The sequence below is a fragment of the Gobio gobio genome (genome assembly GCF_949357685.1).
Source record: "Gobio gobio genome assembly, chromosome: 9".
In the NCBI taxonomy this organism is placed as follows: domain Eukaryota; kingdom Metazoa; phylum Chordata; class Actinopteri; order Cypriniformes; family Gobionidae; genus Gobio; species Gobio gobio.
The window spans coordinates 48120696-48137989 of record NC_137115.1 but is presented as its reverse complement, the minus strand read 5'-3'; the positions used below and the strand labels follow the sequence as shown (position 1 = coordinate 48137989).

Genomic DNA, 17294 nt, shown 5'->3' with positions numbered 1-17294 from the left:
TTGTGTCGTTAATCACCATTCACACTCCACACGTTTAAAGGTAAATAAATGTATTAATTTACAGTAATGTCCAGAGCACAACGTTTAACACACATTTATCAACATCATATTCACATCAGTGTGCAACAAAAGAATCGAAAGCTCATACAAAACATAAGCTCCTGCCTAGATTGGAGGACACAAGCATTTAAAACAATAAAAATGCACCCAATCTTTCACATTAACATTTTGAGTTTCTTAGCTAGATGGAGAATACATGGTGAATTTCCCCAATCATTCTCGGCTGGGTCTCGAGCCCTGTCACATGTCGGCAGACTGTCGTTCATCACTCCTGAGCTCTGCGCAGGAATGATGGATGAGACTCTCTCTTGCACGCACAAGGGCAGTTAGTATTTTTGTCCAGTGTTTTTAGGGCATCCTCTTCAGAATCCAACCAGTATTGGTGACTTTGTGAAAGATGCAGCACACGTTACAAGGTTTTATGTCCAAGGAGATTCAAATTAGATGAGGTTCGGAATAAGGTAGTTTAATCCACACCAAAAAAAATGATGCAAGAAGATCGCCACATTTTAAAAATAAAATGAATTTAGCCCACGTGGTTAACTGGTACGCAGTACAAGAACACAGAACAGACTGCAAACTAAAGACGTTTCATAGAATTTTTTTTTTTTTGCTGACGGATGGCTCTGTGAAATATTGAACGCTTTAAAGGGACTTAGTATTATTACATTCATCAAACTAAAGATGGACAAAATATATATCATTTAAACACAAGATTCTTGTATTTTAGAGATGATGGACCAAACAATGCACTTAGGTAATTAATGCAATTACGCTCAAATTGAACTAAACCTACGACATGGCTATATTTTAAATCTGAAATAAAATCTGCCCATCTGGAACATTGGCAATGTATTTACACTTGTGAATGCCAAGAAACATTGAACAATAAATACTATTTGCAATAATGTTAAAACAAAGAATACGATTCTCCAGAAGGCATACAGTGATTCAATGAAAGAGAAAGAAAAATAGGCACTGAAAAACCTTTCCGTTAACTCAATCAATCCAACATGAGCTACAAACAAACAAATGCTGGAGAAGAATCTAAGCGAAAAGTCACAGTATGCTTACAAACTAAATGCTGGGGAAGTTAACACGTAATGACAACTATTTGCACTTTGTCAGCTTTGGTTAAATCCTATAAAGTGGTATCTAACTTCCTGGACAGGAAAACCACCAACAAGATCAATGGTCTACAACAGCAGTCTTGGTTTATCGGATTAAAAGAGCTGTGGATTGTCCGTATAGATCAAGTGCTTCCTTATATCTGTACATGTCGTTTCACTGCCCCGTTGAATGTAGCTCAGAAATTATATACTTCTGTAAAGGGGCAAAAAGAGCAGCACCTAAACACACAGTCCTTTATTCTTCAGGATGATCCCTAATGTGAAATGACATTGTTAAAATGAAGCTTCAATCTGCTATCCCTTTTGTTTCACAGACCCAAAATGGGCTCCAGTGCACATCCACTTCATGATGGCTATTTCCTCACTGCTCCTATCAGAGCCAAAGAGTACTACAGAAATGACCATTGCAGTCTTTTGCTCCCCCTTAAACCACATTTTAGTGTCTCAGTCCGCTGCTTAAGTCGCGTTGTAGCGAGCGGCAACCTTGGTGTAGTTGTAGTAGCTAATTTTGCCGAGTTTTGCCAAATCCTGTGCGTTGTTGCTGGCTAGATTTTCCCTCTCGCTGTAATCAAAGCTCTCCTCCTCGTAATCTTCCTGACCCTCCGCATCAGGCAGGGCATCTGAGAAAGGAAATGAAGACACTTCTTAGACACTTCGTTTTGTCACAACGTATACACAATATGTGAATTCAGGAGGTTAAACAATACTTCATAATTTCATGAAATTAAAAAAAATCACAAGCTGCGTTTCCATTACCCTTCAAATTGCGCAAATTGAAATACGCTCAAAACGCGTCAAATTTCCCATATATCGCAAAAACGTTTTTACGCTCACAAGGTGGTTTTTCAGGCAAATCGAAAAAGGAATATTTACAGGTCACTAGGCATACATAAAAGTCACATGATCATCCTTTAAAGATGGTATGGTAAGTTTGGACACAAGACGAGGCGTTCTTTATTCTTTATCTATTGCCTTATTGCATTGCACAACTCAAAAAAGGTTGATCTACTCATCCGAAAATCCTGAATCCACCGTTCCACTGTGAAATCTCGTTCTGTAACCACCCAGAAACACTTCACACGAGGCCGCTCCGAAGTATAAGGGGCTTTCCTTGCCATTAATGCTTGGATAAGACGCCTACGTCTACTTCGGTCAAAAATAATGGTTAGTGCGGTGGCTGTGATGTATGTTAGGAATAATTGACTTCAGGCCGATGAATTTTTCAAACAATAGTTACACCTCGAGTGTGCATTATTTTTTGAATAATTCAATGGCCCGGAGTCAATTATTCCACGGTTACCACATTTTATTTCAAGACATTCATTTTGTCTTTAAAACGCTCGTGTGCAGGACTAATTTCTTGCGCATCTAAACCCAAGCCACCGTTGCCAATTCCAAAACGTCAATTTTAAAACTAGTAACAGAGGCTTGAGCCATTGATAGCAGACTAATGCAGTGAGTTAGAGAGAGAGAGAGAGAGCGAGAGCGAGAGAGAGTGCGTATGTGAATTACCTCAGTCTGTGCGTCTCTTTCAACAGTGTTCGGCAGCAGCATCTACTAATACAGAACTGTAAAAACAGCGGCGTTATTACCTCGCTAGTGAGAAATGTCATGTCGCTAAACTACTTTCCTGATAAAATCGTCAGAGCAGCGCTTTGTTAACACGTTTCTGTGCAAGTGTGTGTCCGTAGTGTGTTTGAGTGTGAGAGCAGAGAGAGCAGGAGAAAGAGAGTATGTGCGTTTCGTATTAAACGTAATTTTGTGGGAAAAACATGGAAATAATGTGTCATTTTTATCCTATTGTGCACTATATTTCTTTGCTTGGTCAGTGTCGAAGTGGGTTTTGGTTATTTCAATGTTGTCGGCTGTAAAGACATTTGAAATAACTGAAAACATTTGGCGTAGTGTTATGGATGCAGTCAAGACCTGCCTTGAGCTACTTTTGCCGTGTGCGTTTCCCTGAAAATAATTGCAGAATGTTTGTCAGCCAATCAGATTCAAGCATTCAACAGCCCCGTAGTATAAGTAAACCTACCAACATCCGTCGCCATGATTTTTGCAATGACTTCTCGCGAGAGTAAAAAATGACGTTTTAGTTGCATAACATCGGTTAATAGAAACGCCATTTTTTCGCAAATATGTAATAGAAACCTGCCTACTGACAAAAATCTCTAATTCAGTCAAATATACATCACAAGTCTTCGTATTTTTATTTCGACTAGATAGCCAACTTTTACTAGCATGATGCTGCATTCACACCAAACGCGAATAGAGCGACAAAATCGCGTCTACCACGTCTAGTGGGACGCTTGAACATTTTGAATCCATTCGTATAAATTGAGCGTTCAAGGCGCTCCAGGAGAAATATGTCATAAACACCACTCTGCCTCTTTTCATTTTCATTAAAAATATATATTAAATATGAATAGCCACACAAATGTGGTCCAGGCAACTCCTACATTATCTTCACTGCATGTATATTTAAATATCCTTAAAAAATAAAGTTATGAAACTTCTCTTTTCCCTAACGATTTGGCAGACAACAAGTTATAGATTCATGACACCAAAGATCGGCCGTTAGATCCACACAAGACGAACCACTACAGGACATCAGAGCCAGCGGCAAACGTCTGAAGGACTGGCCGAGGAAAGGCTGCTCTCGCCGGGGTAATGAGCGCTGAGCGCCCGGTGATCGCCTGGATCTCACAAATCCACAAAATAGGCGCTCTCTTTATAAATAAACCACAGATTTGAGCTTTAAACAACTACATTCCCACCTGAAAAAGTCTTAAAACTACATTTTGTGACACAATAGTAATATTTTTTAATTATGCAGGGTTTCTCATCACGTCACTTTACCACGTGACAGCAGCAAGCAGGCTCCTGATTGGTTAACGCGGCGCGAATTGATGCCAAAGTTTAGATTTTTCAACTCGGGCGTCAGACACGAATTCGCTTCAAACGCGTGAATGCACAAAAAGCACTATTTCGTCCATCGCGCCGCACGAAACGCGTCTATCGCGCCGCAGGACCTCCAGACGCGCGTCAACGCGCCTTTCCATTGACTTAACATTGAAATCACTCGCTCCTGACGCTCTAATCGCGTTTGGTGTGAATGCAGCATTAACATTTACTTTTAACTCCCACTCTATAAACCCAGAGAGGCGGAGTCAAGCAGCTCTATACACCTCTAGGCTATACCCGTCCTGTTGTTTCTAATTTTCTATAACATTGAGAACTGCAAAAGTCACGAGTAAGTATAATCTGAGGTCTAATTTGCATGTTACCTTGCCCTTCAGTCGAGGTGTCCAGGATTCCATGTTTCACCTTCATGTGTCGACTTAAGTTGCCCTTCAAATTGAACTTGCTGGAGCAGTAAGGACACTTGAAGGGTTTGCTACCGGCATGAAGGTGCATGTGACCCAGCAGGTTATACATTCTGTTGAAGGACTTCCCGCACACCTACAAAAAAAAAAAAATACAGGAACTATTAGAGGTCTATGTTTGATACACAGCCATATAGAGTAGGAAAATATAGACTGTCTGAAGGACTCCAGCAGGATTATACCGTGTGCATGAAAGAGTTCTTCGTACTCACCTTGCACTTAAAAGGTTTCACAGGCAAGTGGACAATCATGTGCGTTTTAAGCGTCTGCTTCTGAACAAAAGTCTTGAAGCAGACGTGGCACTGGAAAGGGCGCACACTGGTGTGAATCAGCATGTGTCGCTTCAGGTTGGCAGAGAGTGTGAACTCACGAGAACACACGTCGCATTTGTATTCCTTCATACCCTGAGAGAGAAAGACATCGGCAATACATTTAGATATGATTCCATTGCGACCATCACTTTAAAAAAAATGTAACTTTTATAATTAGTGATATATATATATATATATTTTTTCGTTTTTGAGAGCGGGAGGAAAAATTATTTATCACTGGCATCAGCTGAATGAGAAAAAGTGGTTAGTTGTCATAAGCGCAGCTGAATCCATCAGCAGGGTGCCTGTCTTGCTTGCTCACTAGAATTCATAAGACAGAGCAAGAAATTCATGCACACGCGCTTTATTCACTGTTGTTATCGCAATGCTGCAGGGTAAATAGACGTGTATACACTGCAGTGAGAGCTCTGATGCTCCACCAAGCTAAAACATTAACAAATGAAGAGGGTTAAACATTCTCTCGCCTTGACAATTTGACTATTCAGTGAACACTTCCAGTGTATCCAGGGAATACTGCTGTCCTAACATACATGGAAACATTCTTTCCATTTCAGAATGTGCTATGAAGAACTGCACTGAATCTAAACTACATGGCCATAAGTGCATGGGCTACCCCTTGTAAATAGTGTGTTCGCTTCCAACTCTGTGTTAATAGTTTGGTCACCGTGATTTTGCCAAGACATGTTCCTGGAAGAACATATTTTGTTGGTCCTGGAACAACATTCCTGTCTGAAAATGAAGTCCTAACCCTATTCCTACCCATAAACCTAACCCAAAACCTAAAATCATAGGTGAATAACCGATGTAGAAGCACTAATACTTGTTGTAAGCTTAAACTTGAATTAACTGTAAACTTGGTTGATTGGAATGTTGTTCCAGGATCAACAAGGATGAAATCAGGATCACCTTAATGGTCTAGGGAGGGTCCCAATGTCCTTGTGCACAAATTGTGGTCAATAAATAAACAGTTTACAGACTGAGTCTGATGCTGAAGAACTTTACTCAGATATGAACCCCACTGAACTGTTGGGATGAACAGGAACGGCAACAGGGCCACATCACTCCAACATTAGCACCGGATCTGACTGGCTGAATGGTATCAAATTCCTTTATTAGTTTTCCGGTATCTAGTGGAAACTCCCTATTATTGGCATTTATAAAGCACATGCAGGTGCAGTATTGAGGTGTCCATTTACTTTAGGCCATATAGGGTGCTTCTCAATATTTAGATGAATGCTTCCTCGCTTTCTTGCTCCTCAGTCCTCCAGTCTGTGACCCGGAAAACGATCAATGTTAGCCATCTTGAGGGACATCTCAATTCTCTAATTGCACTGTGAGGAGTCGAGGAGCGAGGAAGCTTCCAGAGGAGCTATGAGCGAGGATGCACAGGTGTATCCTATGCGCAAGTCTTCCTTGTCAAAAAATCTGATGTATAAATTCTCCCCCTTCACAGTTGTCACAATTTGAAATATGTGAGATATATGGTTTATTTAAACTGCAAAGGTAAAGCATATACCATTGCAGTTTAATAAACCATATATCTCACATATTTCAGCAGGGCATCTGAAGCGCTATTATTATTATTTATGAATTTCTTAAATAACTAAACTTCAAAATCATAAGGGCAGATCCCTTGAGCACAGCTGATGATGCTTTAAAGTGACTCTCGAGTGATATTCAAGAATGTTCCAATATACAAATAAGCGTTGCTTCAATTATTCTGTTCTCATTTCTTTCCTTGCATCCTTCCCCTCGCATCCCAAGTGGGTGGAGCTGAGACGCGAGGAAAGGGAACGAGAATGAGAAGCACCCATAGTGTACCCAACTAACTGAAATCACCCAGTGTTTTCATTCAGTCGTTATCTCTAATGGCAATAAATCTAAAAATTCCAAACTGTTGATACAAACGCTGAAGAAATGACTAACTGCTGATGTGTGTTTTTTTTGTTACTAACCCTGCTGACCTGTGACACATTCTGTTTACTGACACTGCAGTCATGACGAGATGAATCATACTCATAGAGAGTGAGAAATGAAAGGAGGAAGTATCAGCATGTAAGACACACTTCACTGCACAAAGCACACACAAAACAAAACAGCTCCATACTAGTGCGAGGGATGGAGAAACGGGACGAGTTAATGGCAGGGTTGGATGGCTGGAAGGGACTGACAGAGACAGCTCCATTTACACTGAAACTTGTTGTGGCAATACCCGACACACAGCTAAAATGACATACAGATGTATGGGAACATGTAGTGTTTGGAAATGTGGATTGTGAACGTCACTGGGGAATCATTTCTAATTGGATGTTTGTGGGAAGATTACAAAAACTAATGAGGTTTAAGTACCTTGTGTTCGGGGGCCTGCTGTGTCAGTACCTTGTGTGTCAGCATGTGCTGCTTCAGGTGGTGGATCTGCACGAACTCCATGCCGCACTCCGAGCAGACATAAGGCCGCACGTTCTGGTGCTTCATCAGATGGTTCTGGAGCTGGCTACGGTAGGCGAAGGACTTGTGACATTCGGTGCACTGAAAGGTCGTCGGGCCCTGGTGGCTGACCTGGTGGCGCTTGAGGTGGGCGTGAGTGGGGAACTCCATGCCGCACTGCGTGCAGACGTGACAGTGGCCGCTCTCGTGCTTGGTCTCGTGAGTACGCAGCTCACTGGGGTAGGCGAAGCCCCGGCCGCAGAAGCGGCAGCTGTACGGCTTGACGTCGCTGTGCTGCAACATGTGCCGTTTAAGGTGACTGGTCTGGGTAAAGGCCTTCTTGCAGACGGTGCACTTGTGCGGCCGCGTGCCCTGGTGCGTCAACAGATGCGTTTGAAGGTGGCTGGGCTGCTTGAAGAGCTTTCCACAGTGCAGACATTCATGTGGCTTGATGCCATTGTGACCGAGGATGTGTGTTACCAAGTTGTACTTCGAAGTGTAGGACTTTTCGCACATGCGACACTTCCAGCGTTTCAGGCCTTCGCCCACATCCACACAGTACGATTCGTCGATTTGCACGTTGATATCTAGACGGTCGATCTGCATCCGTCTCCCCAAGGAGTTCTCACCCTCCGCCCACACCATGGCCTGGCCGCCCTCCTCATATTCTCCCGGAAGGCCCATCTCAGCAGCCTCGTATGCGGTCACGCTGGACTCATAGTAGCGCCTCATTGACGGGCTCACATCCTCCTCTGTAGTTTTCAGGTTCAGTGCTCTCTCCTCTACGTCCTCCTCCTCCTCTTCTTGTTGTTCCTCCTCCTTTCCCCGCCTCTCCTTAGGGGACTCCGCCGATGCCTTTCCACGCTCCACGGGGCTTTGCCGGCTTTGAGACTGAGCCTCAGAGTCTACCTGTTGGCTGGCTGGCTCCCTCGAGGGCTCAGGGTAGCCTTTGTTACACTGCTCTTCTTTCATTGGCACTCTTTGAGGTGCTAGGTCCAACACTTCTGGCTCGTTGTCAGTTTGCTGGGGATTCGAGAGATAACAGGGGCTAGAGAACTCAGGCCTCTCTCCTTTCACCTGGGTCGAAGCGTCCAGAGACCTAACCGCGGACTCCTCCGGTTCTCCTTCACTCAAGGGCCTCTTGGTCCTCCCGCGGGGCCCCGGTCGCCTGCGCTCTGCCCCGTAAGGCCCTTCTGGCCTCCTGTTCTCCCCGTGAGGTTCGGCCAGATAGTCTCCATTGGCTCCAATTAGCTGATCTGCATATTCATACTCCATGGATTCTGCAGGGGGAGCGGGGCCTTCGCGTCCCTCTCCTGTATAGAAACCGTTTGGGGCAATTGTGGCTCCAAAGATTTCATTCTGAGATATGAGGCCCAGCACAGCAGCCTGGGCTAGGGAAAGGACCACCACTGGGTCCGTCTGAGTGCCGACATCCACCGCATGCTCCATCACTTTAGAATAGCAGCGGACCAGAGGAACCTCCTGCTCTTCCTGTCAATGGAGAGAACAACAAGTCTTAGCAATACTTCATGAAATCAGAATCAGTGTATAAATCTGTCATCGCAAGCGTCAATACAATGTACTCGTAGCAACAAAGTCTGGCTAATGCTGTCATGGCAACAGTGTCACTACAACAATAGCAATGAAGTCAGTGCAATAGCGTCACATCAACATGAGTGTTTGAACAACGAAGTTGACTGATGCGGAGCAACAAATAAAAGCTGTTTGGATAGAGTTTGAGGATTTGAGGATGTAAATGACAGCTCAGTCAGATCATGTCATTTCTGGTAACGTGGCAGGAATGTTTTTCTAGATCTGATCTTTGTCAAATAGTGTACATTCTCATCAAAAAAGGTCATTATACTATATATATATATATATATATATATATATATATATAATATTCACAGCAGTAAGCAACAGACATATTCTGACAACGCCTTGCCTCCGTGTCCACTAGAGATTGCTTTAGATAGATAAGACAGATCTGTTCAAGCGCCATGCTTCCTTCCTTCACAGTCTTTAAAAGGACGCAAAGCACAAAGAGTGTCTGGGTCCGAGCGGGAAGTCTACATCCGCGGACTACCCACAGCATTTCCTGCGAGGTCAAGCGCTGACACTGCTGACTATGAAAAGGCTGGACAGTGAAGTTTTAGCAGTACCAGTAACGCAAGTGAGTCCAGTCAATTTGCAGACTTCAGAGATTGGCTGAAGCCAACATGATTCGGTTCGTTGCAGCCAGCGCTTATGAGAAAAATCGTTCCTTTGAGGCTGATGATTATGTTACTTACATATGGATTAATTAAAAGCAACTTGGTTGAACTCTTAGCTCAGGTCACCACACCTCTGTTCTATACTACCAGAATGCTCAAATCACTGTCATGTTCACACAAGTAATTATGTGTGTGTGTGTGCTGAGAAAGTCATTAACGTACATTATCACCTCTAACGAGCTGGTACCTTGATTTGTGCTGAATAGAAAGCCATGAAACACTGATTTCCGCTTAAGCAAAAACAAGCATACAGAAGGGAAAGAGGGAGGGAGAGACTGACAGCTGTAAAACAGAGAACGAGAGACAGACAAGCAGAGACAGACAGAGGAAAGAAAACGAGAAGTGAGTGGTGGAGGGGGGGCAGAGAGAAAGAGTGAGAAATGAGAAGGGGAACCTGGATGCCCTGATAACCATGTCATTTATAATTACTGCTTTTAAAGCAGTCAGACAGAGGGAGGGAGAAACAGACAGAAAAAAAAGAGCGAGTAAGTGAGTGAGAGAAAAAGGGTGATTGAGGAAGCAAGTGAAAGAAGGAAGAGAGAGGAAGGAGGGGGACTGGGGGATGAGAGATAGACTGAGTGACTGAGTGAGGGAGGGGAGTGAGGAAAGAAAGATAAAGAGAGATAAAGAAAGAGTGAGAGGAAAAGAAGAGGGGGAGGGAGGGGCAGCGGGGGATGAGAGACTAAGAGAAACTGAGTGAGTGAGTGAGTGAGAGAGAGAGAGAGTACAACAGAGAGATAAAGAGAGAGGGAGGGGTGTGAGGAGTGAAAGACTGAAACTAAGAAGGAGACAGAAATGAGAAAGAACGAGGGAGGGAAAAAGAAGGAGTGTTAAGACAAATGAAAAAGCCAGTCGGGCAAAATAGCAGCCGTGACTGTACGAGGAGAGCTGGAGTGAATACAAAAATAAATAACAAAACAAAAAGGCTAGCTAGTGTAAAGACTAGCATTGAATGAACCTGTGAGTGTTTGCGAGTGTGAGAGATAGAAAACAAAAGAAATGTACTGCATTGGAGGTAGAGAGAGACGATGCGAGAGGCTAGACTGAAACGGAGAGAGCGGTTAAAGTATAAATGACACTCTTGCAGTATTCTGTGAGAGAGAGAAAAAGTTATTTCATTTCCACAGTTCAGAGTTACAAACTTTAACACAGCAATTAACCAACAGCTCAAGTCAACATATCAACACGAGCCGCTCCGGGTAGCGTGTGTGTTTGGGTTGAGCACTCACCACATTACTCCTGGTGTGATGTTTGAGATGTTTCAGGGACCTCATCCTTCAAGAGAAGTGAGAGGAGCAAAAAACACCAGCTCCTATTTATAACGGCGAGAGAGAGAGGGGGGCGGAGCCAGGCTCATCCTCCTCCTACTGTTGCTGTTATCAGAACTGACTGTGCCTGCCTCTCTCGCACACATACACACACAAACCTATTTCTTCCATTCTCTTTCTTTCTGTCTCTCTGCCCTCCCTTCCCCACACCCCCCCCCATCTCTTTCTCCTTTCTTTCTTTCTTTCTTTCTTTCTCTTTCACTCTCTCTCTCACGCATTCACTATCTCTCTTTCTCACGCACACACTCCATACAGCGTGACCCTTCAACAAACATATTTCTCTCTTGCTAACAAAAGCTCACTTCTCAGCACATGTACGTCCTCTCTTCACTTTAGAGATGAACATGTTTCAAGCCGGCATGTGCACAGGCGCTCTCTCTCTCTCTCTCTCTCTCTCTCTCTCTCTCACACACACACAGATCTCTAATCTGGAGGTGTGTCTGTCGGTGTCAGACAGACAGTGAGTGAGATATGCTGAAATGTTTTCCGGGAGGAGTTCTACAGGTCTGTTTATTTGCGCATCTCAAATAATTAAGCCGCAAGACGCCTGTGCAATGTCTGAGAGCCAGTGCGTGCACAAAAAAAAATGAGTGACAAAAGAAAGAAAAGGAGAAAGAAAAGCAGTTTGGAAAGAGAGGGAGGGAGTGAGACAGACATGGGGGAGAGAGAGAATAAGAGGAAGAGGGAGGGGGACTGAGACAGAGAGGTATAGAGAGAAAAGGGAAGGGAAGGGGGGGTGAATGGGAGAGAAATAGAAAAAGAGAGAGAGAGAGCGACAGAGAGAGAGAAAAGAGGTGGGGGAGGGCGAGAGAAGAAGAGAATGCAGCAAAAAAGAAGGAAGAGAGGAACTGGGGGAGGGAGAGCAAAGCATAAGAAAAGATGAGGTCAAAGAAAAGAGAGAAAGACAGAAAGAAAGAAAGAGGGAAGAGGGAGGGAGAGCACTCGGACTGAAAGAGAGATAGAGAGAGAGAGAGAGAGTTTCAGCAGCCTCAGAGAGAGATAGTGAGTGGGGGGGGGAGAAAAGGGGGATGGTGGAGTGTGAAAATAAAAAAGAGGAGTTCATCAGCAAGAGAAAAAGAGGGGGAGTGGAAGAGTGAAGGGGGGGCAGGGGAAAAGAGAGGAAAAGGGAAAAAACAGCAAGGAAAGATATTAACTATTGAAGTTCTGGTTTCCTCTGTCAAGAGCGCGTGATAGGCTACCTGCCCGCTCCGTTTGCCGGGTGTGTGCCGAAGTGTTCCCGCTCATCCTCATTACGGAAAAGGTATGGGATTACTCTAACACTTCCCGTGAGCTTATTAACGCCAGGATATAGGCTGGCCGTCCCACAAAAGAGCCTCTATTATGGCATGGAACACACCTGAGTGAAGGACTGTGCTGTATACCGTCAGTGTGTGTGAGAAGAGTGGAGGACATTTTTCATCAGCGAGCAGGAAAGGGCAATCCATGAAGGAGAGAGAAAATCAAGCATTGTAGGAGAGTCAGTATATGTGCGTCTGAGTGAGAGAAAGATGTGTGTGCGTGTGAGAGATCGTGAGAGGAAAGGAGGGAGGGAGGGAAAAGAGAAAGGACAGGGAGAGGGAGAGAGAGAGAGAGAGAGAGAGATAGGGAGCGAAGGGAAACAGACAGAGATAAAGAGAGATTGAGGGAGGGTGTGAGTGAGGGGGAGAGATAGCAGGAAGTTGAGAGAGCGAGAGAGGAGAGAAAATAGAAAGAGTGCAAGGGAAGAAACAAAGAGATAAGACGTAAAAGACAAAGAATCCACATGGAAGAAGAAACGGCCAGGGACGTGTACATAAAACAACACAGAGCTGCCCGCCTGTGGGGAAAACCAAGAAGGGGAGACAAACAAAAGTTAGGGGGAAAGAAAGAATCCCCCATCCAGGCCCACAGGTTTCCCCCCTCCCTTAAAAAAAAGAAAAGAGAAATGGCTTGAAACCTGTCCTAACCTCATTCGCCCAGAAGTATCAGGCTTGTGTGAACCAGTCCTAACACACACACACACAGGGAAGAATACATGATGAATAATGAACGCCTACTAGTTTTTTTCTTTCTGCATGTGTGCTTCTCCACAGGTTTGTGTAGCTGTGTTTTAGAGGGGTGTGTGGTTTTGGGAATCCATCTACAGGTTTTAACTGACAAGTGTGTGTCACATGACACTTGTACTTATGGTTTTTGTATTTCTCCTCTTTCTGAAGAGAAGCAATAGGGAACTTTTGTCTGCATTGTTTTTTTGCGGCAGTGTGAACGTATGATCCTGAGGGAAGTTTGAACCGGTTGGGTTAGTGGCTGAGATCTGACTGAGATGTAAATGCATGTGGTTGTGTTTGATTCCCGACGTGATTCTCACGCGACCGGAGCGGAGATGCGACGGGGAAACTCGAAACCTCCACTAGTACACAATTTCATTATGACGCGATAAAGGCACAAACACAAGTTATTTTAACACATTTTTTTTTTGAGGGTGAGGTGTATTCAGAAGTAGACAGTGGGGTAAACTGTGCCATTTTTTATGGAAGTTTTACTTCAAAAACTAAGCTGTATCATTTCAAGCGGTAAACTGAATCATCAGGGACTATGTGAACCATTTACATTTTACAACATGAAAACAATGCCATTCTGAGGCTTATATTGATGCACATTATTTACATTTTCTTAAGACAAGCAGGAAAAAGTTGAATATTCAGAATATTTGAATGTAGAAATAATTAGATCTATTTATAATAGTAATTCTTGCATTTGGGAGACAAAATTAACTTTCAGTTCAATCACTGACACAGCATATCTAAAGCATCTGGCACGTTTTACCCCACATGTACTAATTTGTGAAAGCACTGCAATTACAGTAATATTTCGTGACTAAAAAAATGACATTGTTTTATAGAAGAAATTCACTAACATGAGATGTGTGAAGTTGGCATGTACTTTTGGAAAGGTATCCTGACATGTCCTGTGCTGTGACAAGATAAACTACATTATGCATGCAGCTCTTAAGACATAATTTTAAACGCGAGATTATGGGATTGATTTTAATATTCTATCATCACACCACAGGACCTTTTAAAAAGAACTGTGAAGGCAAAAATGTGTTTAAAATGTAAAATATAAATGTAAATATAAAATAAAATTAATCCCTTAAAGGGTTAGTTCATCCGAAATTAGCCCATGATTTACTGACCCTCAAGCCATCCAGGTGTATATGACATTATCTATCTATCTATCTATCTATCTATCTATCTATCTATCTATCTATCTATCTATCTATCTATCTATCTATCTATCTATCTATCTATCTATCTATCTATCTATCTATCTATCTATCTATCTATCTATCTATCTATCTATCTATCTTCAAACTGTTCTATCTATCTCTTATCGTCTCTTTCTTTCATTCTAACTAATCCATCTTTCTTTCTTTCATTCTAACTAATCCATCTTTCTTTCTTTCTTTCTTTCTTTCTTTCTTTCTTTCTTTCTTTCTTTCTTTCTTTCTTTCTTTCTTTCTTTCTTTCTTTCTAACTAATCCATCTTTCTTTCTTTCTTTCATTCTAACTAATCCATCTTTCTTTCTTTCTTTCATTCTAACTAATCCATCTTTCTTTCTTTCATTCTAACTAATCCATCTTTCTTTCTTTCTTTCTTTCTTTCTTTCTTTCTTTCTTTCTTTCTTTCTTTCTTTCTAACTAATCCATCTTTCTTTCATTCTAACTAATCCATCTTTCTTTCTTTCATTCTAACTAATCCATCTTTCTTTCTTTCATTCTAACTAATCCATCTTTCTTTCTTTCTTTCTTTCTTTCTTTCTTTCTTTCTTTCTTTCTTTCATTCTAACTAATAATCCATCTTTCTTTCTTTCTTTCTTTCTTTCTTTCTTTCTTTCTTTCTTTCTTTCTTTCTTTCTTTCATTCTAACTAATCCATCTTTCTTTCATTCTAACTAATAATCCATCTTTCTTTCTTTCTTTCTTTCTTTCTTTCTTTCTTTCTTTCTTTCTTTCTTTCTTTCATTCTAACTAATCCATCTTTCTTTCTTTCATTCTAACTAATCCATCTTTCTTTCTTTCATTCTAACTAATCCATCTTTCTTTCTTTCTTTCTTTCTTTCTTTCTTTCTTTCTTTCTTTCTTTCTTTCTTTCTTTCTTTCTTTCTTTCTTTCTTTCTTTCTTTCATTCTAACTAATCCATCTTTCTTTCATTCTAACTAATAATCCATCTTTCTTTCTTTCTTTCTTTCTTTCTTTCTTTCTTTCTTTCTTTCTTTCTAACTAATCCATCTTTCTTTCTTTCATTCTAACTAATCCATCTTTCTTTCATTCTAATTTCTTTCATTCTAACTAATCCATCTTTCTTTCATTCTAATTTCTTTCATTCTAACTAATCCATCTTTCTTTCTTTCATTCTAACTAATCCATCTTTCTTTCTTTCATTCTAACTAATCCATCTTTCTTTCTTTCTTTCTTTCTTTCTTTCTTTCTTTCTTTCTTTCTTTCTTTCTTTCTTTCTTTCATTCTAACTAATCCATCTTTCTTTCATTCTAACTAATAATCCATCTTTCTTTCTTTCTTTCTTTCTTTCTTTCTTTCTTTCTTTCTTTCTTTCTTTCTTTCTTTCTTTCTTTCTAACTAATCCATCTTTCTTTCTTTCATTCTAACTAATCCATCTTTCTTTCATTCTAATTTCTTTCATTCTAACTAATCCATCTTTCTTTCATTCTAATTTCTTTCATTCTAACTAATCCATCTTTCTTTCTTTCATTCTAACTAATCCATCTTTCTTTCTTTCATTCTAACTAATCCATCTTTCTTTCTTTCTTTCTTTCTTTCTTTCTTTCTTTCTTTCTTTCTTTCTTTCTTTCTTTCTTTCTTTCATTCTAACTAATCCATCTTTCTTTCATTCTAACTAATAATCCATCTTTCTTTCTTTCTTTCTTTCTTTCTTTCTTTCTTTCTTTCTTTCTTTCTTTCTTTCTTTCTAACTAATCCATCTTTCTTTCTTTCATTCTAACTAATCCATCTTTCTTTCATTCTAATTTCTTTCATTCTAACTAATCCATCTTTCTTTCTTTCATTCTAACTAATCCATCTTTCTTTCTTTCATTCTAATTTCTTTCATTCTAACTAATCCATCTTTCTTTCTTTCATTCTAACTAATCCATCTTTCTTTCTTTCATTCTAACTAATCCATCTTTCTTTCTTTCATTCTAACTAATCCATCTTTCTTTCTTTCATTCTAACTAATCCATCTTTCTTTCTTTCATTCTAACTAATCCATCTTTCTTTCTTTCATTCTAACTAATCCATCTATCTTTCTTTCTAACTAATAATTATTTCTAACTAATCCATCTTTGGCTCTGGCTCACAGTGTCTCAGAGACAAGGGGGTGGGCTCAATTTACTCAGACAGCCAATCACTATCTCATGATGATTGTCAACCTATGAAGCCACGCCCTAGCAACCATTTAGAGCTCCCTAGCAACTGATCCCATAGACTTCCATTGAAAAACATCGAAGGGATATCTTTGGATAGAAGTGTCATAGAAACACAAGGGTGGGTTTGTTTGACTCGGGGCATCAACAGCCAATCACATATCACCTTCAACACTTCATAGCCACGCCCTAGCAACCATTATCAAGCAGCCTAGCAACCGTTTACCAAGACCTATATCTCTGCCTCAGAACATCATAGAGACATGGGGGTTGGTTTATATCATTCATACAGACAAGCAGTATCGTCATTGGATGCTGCCAAGCCACTCCATAGCAACCAAACAGAGTACCCTAGCAACCGTTTAGCAAGACCTATATCTCTGCCTCAGAATATCATAGAGACATGGGGGTTGGTTTATATCATTCATACAGACAAGCAGTATCATCATTGGATGCTGCCAAGCCACTCCATAGCAACCAAACAGAGTACCCTAGCAACCGTATACTAAGACCTATATCTCTGCTTCAGAACATCGTAGAGACATGGGGGTTGGTTTATATCATTCATACAGACAACACAAAGTAACCGTATCAAACTTCTACCCGCTAAATTGTAGCATTCTTCACACGAAAAATTATATTAAAAATTCACAGACAACATATGTTCACATTCATGGCACAATTCAAACGGGACCAGAAAATAATTATTTTCTTACATTAAATAAATGAATGACATTGACGATTTTTCAACCTAGAGGTCCAGTTTACGAATGGGTGGGACTTACCAGCTCTATAGTCGTAAAGTATTTATTTAGATTCTGTAGGGGGGATTTTTTTTTTTTTTTATCCCCACATGTCTTGAATATGCATTTTTTGTGAAATAGGAAGGCGCAGGGCAAATTGTTTCTCATAATAGCAATTTAATTTACTCATTATC

General features: G+C 41.1%; 1 protein-coding gene across 4 annotated transcripts; it reads right to left on the bottom strand.

Moving 5' to 3' along the window:
• Window positions 1-35: 35 nt before the first annotated feature.
• On the bottom strand, window positions 36-10900 carry znf710a (zinc finger protein 710a). Of its 4 annotated transcripts, none has more exons than XM_079824993.1 (6): window positions 10838-10898; window positions 7258-8826; window positions 4789-4980; window positions 4478-4652; window positions 2703-2758; window positions 36-1810 (listed from the first exon to the last, which is right to left on the bottom strand). In XM_079824993.1, exons 1-5 carry the CDS (start codon window positions 10880-10882, stop codon window positions 2748-2750), a joined length of 1992 nt encoding a protein of 663 aa, XP_079681119.1. In that variant the 5' UTR covers window positions 10883-10898; the 3' UTR covers window positions 36-1810; window positions 2703-2747. The 4 variants fall into 4 exon arrangements, with proteins under 4 accessions (XP_079681119.1, XP_079681117.1, XP_079681120.1 ...); XM_079824994.1 differs by having other exon boundaries at window positions 37-1810; window positions 7288-8826; window positions 10838-10900; XM_079824991.1 differs by lacking the exon at window positions 2703-2758.
• Window positions 10901-17294: the final 6394 nt, after the last annotated feature.

Coding starts and splice junctions, on each gene's coding strand:
- znf710a (XM_079824991.1), bottom strand. CDS start 10,882: ATGAGGTCCCTGAAACATCTCAAACATCACACCAGGAGTAATGTG. Junction 4,981..7,257: donor AGCAGGCCCCCGAACACAAG/GTACTTAAACCT, acceptor TTTCTCTCTCAG/GGTATGAAGGAATACAAATG. Junction 4,653..4,788: donor TGAAACCTTTTAAGTGCAAG/GTGAGTACGAAG, acceptor TTTTTTTTGTAG/GTGTGCGGGAAGTCCTTCAA.